Genomic DNA, 6660 nt, shown 5'->3' on the forward strand with positions numbered 1-6660 from the left:
ATTATCAATATATGGGTCAATATGCCTCTTTATAGTTGTCAAAATGTGTGTTGTTATAAGAATCATAAATATAGTCGATATACATTTCATATATTGTCATACATATTTCAACATATATTCTGGTGCTTATAACGACCATAGCTTTTTACCGACGCATATTCCAAAGGCAATGTCATTTTTGCTTATATTCACACTTGAGAAATCTTCAATAAATGCCTCATTTATCATAGTTTCGTACATATAAATGTTTAAAAAGAGCAAGAGTAATGATGAGAAAAAAAGGAGTCAAAGAGAAAGATATGCACTAGTCAAAACAATATTTGAAATCCTTACAAATGCAAACACAAAAAAAAAGAAGCTTACTCATGGCTTGACAATTTTCTTGTTTTATGCAATGGAAATAACATCTTATGCTTCATCAAAAGAGAAATCTTGAGAATGAACACATCAAAAGAGAAATCTTGAGAACAAAAAGATAATCAAATAAGAGAGAAAAGAAAAATTTAAAAAAAGTACAGAAAACTAAAAGTATTGAAAAAGATAAGATAAAAAATAAAGCATAATTAGAATTCCAAAAACGGTCATCTAGCATCAAGTTTGTTGGAAAATGAGACATTTTTAAAGGTGTTAGTCAAAAAAATTTAGGAATAAGACTATTAAGTTCCAAAGGGAAGGAAAGAGAGAGAAAAGAGAGAGATGCCAACATGGTTTGATTCTAATTTAATTTTAAATTTGGAGATAAATAAGTTATTAGTAAGGTATCACTCTTCCCCTAATTTTATCTACTTAGAATGTGGCGAAGAGTTAATCAAAATCTTTACATTGCCCTTTCAGCCAAAATTGGACCTAATCAATAACTAGTTAGGGTTGCCACGTTGTTCAGTTAGATGTTGTAGGAACCATTAGAGGCCAATCTTTCCAATCAAGATATGTTGGAGTTGTAAATTCCCAAATTCATCATGTACATTTGGTCCTATAATATACATGAATCATAACGAGAATATTCATAGAGAGATCAAGTCTACTAGTAATTTTTATCAATCCGAAGGGGAAGTGTTTATGTAAACATGAATCATAATGAGAATATTCATAGAGAGATCAAGGCTACTACAAATTTTTATCAATCGGAAGGGGAAGTGTTTAGGTCACACATGTTTTCTACGTACGTATTCATTGCAAGAACGATATGCCTTCACATCAATCATATCATGTGATTTTAACAACAGTCAAGTAAATATAGAACTCATGAATGTTATATGTAGCTTCAAGTATACATGCGCACAAAAACGATCGATGCTTACACTATTCAATAAAACTACTATTTCCTTGAATTACACTATGCAAGTAGATGGTAACCATGTTGAAAGAGAGCCAGGTGCGCACCGAGCGAAGTGCTCGATGGTTGGCAAGGAGTTCTGGCAAGTGAAGGAAAAGCTATCGTGCAATATCATATGCAGCATTCGAAGCATGCTAGCCAAAGCAGAGTTATTTCGCTACACTAATCTTTCAAAAAAAGGTTGCAAGTTTGATCTGATTGCATATGGGTATCAAAGCTATATGGATGTGTAGGGTAGAGGTTGCTAGCAGCGGTAATTGTGCACACGATGCACCACGACTAATGGTATTGCAACACGTGAACGTCGTGGATCGTACCACCGGGCATTTGTGAATCGAGTGGTAGGAATTTTGATCTAGTTGGGTATTGTTATGGAAGATGCATCGATGCGCAGCGTGGGGGTTGCGATGAGTGGGTGTGCGCGATGCATCACTACTGATGTTATTGCGGACATGTCCACGCGGGTCTGACCGTCGGGCAGTCTCCAATCGAAGCAAAGGACAAGATTGGCAATGGTGAGCTCCAGGGTGGCAAGGGCAAGAGGGCCTCCCGGGCAAATCCTCCTGCCTGAGCCAAAGGGGATCCACAAGAATTGCTGGCTAGGGTCTTGATCTCCCAGTGCCAGAAACCTCTCCGGCCGGAAGCTTTCAGGCTCCTCCCACGTCGCAGGGTCCATCCCAATCGCCCATACGTTCACCAACAACCTTGTCCCCTTCGGAAGACGGTACCCCATCACGTTGCAGTCCTCTGTGGCCATGTGTGGAACCAACAGAGTTGCAGGTGCATGCAGGCGCAAGATTTCCTTTCCAATGGCCGCCACGTAAGGCAGCTTCTCCAAGTCTGACACCTCCACCAGCCTCTCCCTTCCCACAACCTTCTCTATGTCAGCCTGAAGCTTCTTCAGAACCCCGGGGTGATTGAGGAGCTCTGCCATGGTCCAGTCCAGTGCTGTGGACGTGGTGTCGATTGCAGCTCCGATCAGATCCTACATTCAATGAAGGAAGAGTCAGAGAAGGAAACCAGAGGAATACTGCACAGACGTATGTACCAAACGCACACTGGCACACTCACTCACTCACACAGTCAGTCACACAATCACTCACTCATACAGTCAGTCAGTTAGTCACTCGCTCACTCACACAATCACTCACATATCCATGCAGGCGCGCGCGCGCGCGCACACACACGCACACACACGCACACACACACTCTCTCTCTCTGTGCTTATCGAGAGCATACCATCATACACCCCTTGACAGCCGTACGGCTCATGGAGGGATCCGAGAGAAAGGCGTCGAGAATGTCCGCCGGAGGAATATTCTCATGACTACGGCCTTGCAGGTGCTTGCGCTGCTCCTCGCGCTCCGAAATGACGAACTCCCACAAAGCATCGACGTCACGGTGCAGCTTGTCGAAGGATTTCTTCACACTTCGGTCCAGGAAACCCAGCCACGGGATGAAGTCGCCAAGCACGGGCGCCAGGAACAGCGTGGTAGACCGTTGCGCGAGCTCCTTCAAGGCGACGCCGGGGCCCACCACCTCGGACATGGGGCGGCGGAGGAGCATGCGGCACACCAGGTCTTCCACCATCCGGGACATGGCACGTGTCAGGTCCACGCTGGCGCCCGCATGTGCGGCTGGCAGCAAGCGCTGGAGGAGGCGGCTCAGCTCCTCTCTCCGCAGCGGCTGGGTCTCCTGGACCCTGCCGGCGCTGAGGAGCATCGACATGGCGACCCTTCTGACGTGGCGCCAGTGGGGCCCCTGCGGCGCTAGGATAAGGACGTTGGCGTGCCCGAACTGGGCGCGCTCCACGTACTCGAAGGGTGGCCGGCTGGCGAAGACCTTGTCGTGGGTCTGCAGGAACTCTCGGGCCGTTTCCGCGGTCGAGGCCACCACCATCCGCTTCGACCCTACGCGCAGGCACATCAGAGGGCCGTATCTCTTCGCCAAGCGCGCCAGGTGCACGTGCGGCTGATCGCCCATGAGATGCAGCACGTTCCCCACCACGGGCAATGGCCAGGGCCCCGGAGGGAGGCGGCGCCCCTGCTGCCTCCATCTCTTGAACACCCATGCAAATAGCACCACCCCACAGACGGCGATCAGCAAGCTCATGCCGCTGGTCGGAGCGGACCAGTAGCTTAAGCCGACAAAGTCCATCGGAGAATCAGGTGTAGATTGCGTATTCTGGCAATGGCTTAATCTTTTATAGCAACTTCGAGGGTTGAAGGAGCTGCATATCAAGGGTCGAAGGTATCGACGCATATGTGTGATATGCCCATACGCATGGTGCCTCCCCCGTGTCGGCCACTTTTCCTCGATTTATATTCTTAAAAAACCTTGAAAGTCTAATGATGATGGTGTGCGTTGCAGCTCAATCTAGATTCTTCAAACGTTGAATCCTAATTGGTGATGTGCGTTGCCCCTCTTAAAACAGGTGATGGTGATGCCATGACTCTCTACGTGTCATACAAAATCAAGTAAGTCTGATTGTGTGACATATATTTCAGCCCCACCTCCTTTAGAAGATTCCGGCTCCTTTTACATTCTACTCTAGTCGAGTAGTATGACTATCCTTACATATAAGACAATGAAATCCAAAGAAAATCATGGGTAGCTAACATACATCACGTGATCATAGTGACTTTGATGGTTTGAGGTTGTAAGTCACAATCACCATACTAAGCTACCTAAACCTAGGTGGTATTCCATGGATTTCTTCACACACCAACAATTGCTACCTCCATCTCTTGAATGCGCATGTAAGATAACGCTACCCCCACTCATGACAAGCAACCATTTTCTTTGGTGTTGATGACCATGTCTTATAAGACATGTGCTTTTGATCAATGATCATACCTTAAATTCAACTAATTACATTGAAGAAGGTGTAGATGAAGAATATCATGGCATGAAAAGGACTTGTTACACATTTTCTTTAATACTTACTACACGTTTTGAATGTATTGCTTTAGGGAGATTGTGGTACATATGGTACCTTCTTTGACCCTTGTTATACAAAAGTTGAAAGTGCACATTTTAGATCTAAAAAATATTACTGAATGACATGTGTCCAATAACTCTTTAAGCCCCAAGCTCATGGTTCCCCAACCTTAACTTGGCTCTCCTCAAGTTTTGCAAAATACAAATGGCCTCATGTGAAACAAATTAAATTTTCATTACTTTCAAAAGTCCAAGATCCTTTTAAACGAATTTCTAGTCAAGTCCCACTCTTCAAATGCATCCTAAAATGAGATTCAAAGAAAACACATGGAATGTAGAGCTATTTGGTGTGATTGTAAAGGTTGGTCCCAAACTCTCAATTATACATCTTGAGCACCATATCAAGTTACCCACAACTCTGTGTGTGTGTGTGCCCCCACATAAATACATGCATGCATACAAACAAACATATATACAATACACACATGCACACATATGCATACTACTTGGGTTTCCCTTACTAATAGTACACACACCACACACACATTCTCAAGAATGTTCTATATATATCTAGGGTCTATGATTACTTGATCTTAGTAAATGTGGAAAATCCCACTAATATTCACTACAAGGGACTAGGCATGTAGGCACCCATATTGACGTTATTTTGAACTTTTAAAAAAACTTATGGATGTGTCTAAGATCATGCTTAATAACCTCATTAGGAGAACCATGTTTAGGATCACACATATTTTACGCAAGACAAATGCAAATTCACACATGCTTTTATTTCCAATCTGATTACAACTTTCATGGCACTATAAACCTAAATTTATATGCACTTCTCCAATTGTTTTTTTTTTTGCACATACATAAATGTGCATATAAACGCACTATATACTAGCAAACAAAAACCAAGGAGTTGTTAGTTACATAGTTGTTGCTCTAGCCACAATTCTGCAACTAGTAACTCCCCCTCCCTTTTTTGCACGCTCATTGGGCATTGTTTTTGCCAATACCTATGTCTAGCCAATGTGTATGCATAGCCTAGACTACCTTGTACATTTTTTTAGCATATGTTCTAGACTACTTACTTATCTAAGAAAAAAGGAATAGGAATCTAAACTACCAATGCTATAAAAGAACATAGGCAAAGAACAATAACACTCATTCTTCAAGGAAATAAGAAATAAGGTGGAGAAGCAAGAAGAAGATAAGAAGACATGGAAAAAATACCTAATTTAGGAATTGAAAAAGACACACCCTACTTTCTTGTCGATGCACATGACGCTCCTTAACTTGGAGATAGAATTCACTCAAAGACAAACTTCAATCCCATGCCAATCTTGTGTCTCAGTTTTAATCAATGGCAAACTTTAAGCCCATGTATATAAAGTAATATCAAGAAAGAGCCTCTTGTTTTAAGTTTTGTATTACACTATCTAAGCACATCTATATGCACAACTATAAGCTCTAATATAGATGCTACTATGCATTTACACAAGAAATAGAAATAGAATACATAACGAAACTGTCAAAATTATAAAAGAACATAGAGGAAGACCAACAAACATCCATATTCTTCAAATAACTTAAGAAAGAAAAATTAGAGAAGTAAAAAGAATAGGAGGAAAAAGACACATTATATTGGAATTAAAGAAGAAATTCCCCGACTTTGTTGCAATCATATAACCCTCCTTTACTTAAGATAGAAGAAAATGTCTCCTCTCTTATTTTTCTCATACTTACACTTTTGTTCTTTACCCTAATATGGTGAGTGTTATGCTCTATGAGCTAATATCTTCTACTATCTCATGTAGAGATTTTTGCAATCACACCTACTTAGCCTCTTTGTATGGAGCAGTGTGGGCTCAGGACTAGAATCCCATAAGCACAGTAGGAGAAGTGCTACCATCCAGTTTCCTATAAACCATTGTACTTCCTCTCTTTTCTAATGCAATGGCATAGTACTTTTGTCCTTCAGTAAAGTCTCGGTATCATTGTTAGTCTATACACAAGATTGTGTTTATGAGTCCAAGCTTCCATCTTGGAACCTAATTCACTTGTGTAACAGTCAGTCATGTCAGTGTCTTCATGAACTCACTCTTTCTCTTCCAACCTCCATAGCTTCCGCCTCAAGCCATGTTCTAGATCCATGTTTTTACATGGTATCAAACCATGGTGAGTATAGCATACATTAGTTCAGATAAGTAAACCTCCCTTCCAGTCTCTCTCCAACTCTGCTCAGCTGAAGTCCAACCAATGAGTTCATTTTCTTACTCTATCTTCACCAACCTTCCATGGTAGCCATAGCCAGGCAACATTGCTTGGAGCTCTTATATCTCCACATCCAGGCATTATCTCTACATGCTTCCTTCTATGGA

General features: G+C 42.2%; 1 protein-coding gene across 1 annotated transcript; it reads right to left on the minus strand.

The window, feature by feature from the left end:
- Positions 1–1305: 1305 nt before the first annotated feature.
- Positions 1306–3623, minus strand: LOC148029374 (cytochrome P450 71AU50-like). The gene is made up of 2 exons (XM_087688178.1): positions 2576–3623; positions 1306–2321 (listed from the first exon to the last, which is right to left on the minus strand). Exons 1-2 carry the CDS (start codon positions 3596–3598, stop codon positions 1692–1694), a joined length of 1653 nt encoding a protein of 550 aa, XP_087544304.1. The 5' UTR covers positions 3599–3623; the 3' UTR covers positions 1306–1691.
- Positions 3624–6660: the final 3037 nt, after the last annotated feature.

The sequence above is a fragment of the Lygodium microphyllum genome, chromosome 11 (genome assembly GCF_053477565.2).
Source record: "Lygodium microphyllum isolate KBCC chromosome 11, Lygodium_microphyllum_v1.1.10, whole genome shotgun sequence".
In the NCBI taxonomy this organism is placed as follows: Eukaryota; Viridiplantae; Streptophyta; class Polypodiopsida; order Schizaeales; family Lygodiaceae; genus Lygodium; species Lygodium microphyllum.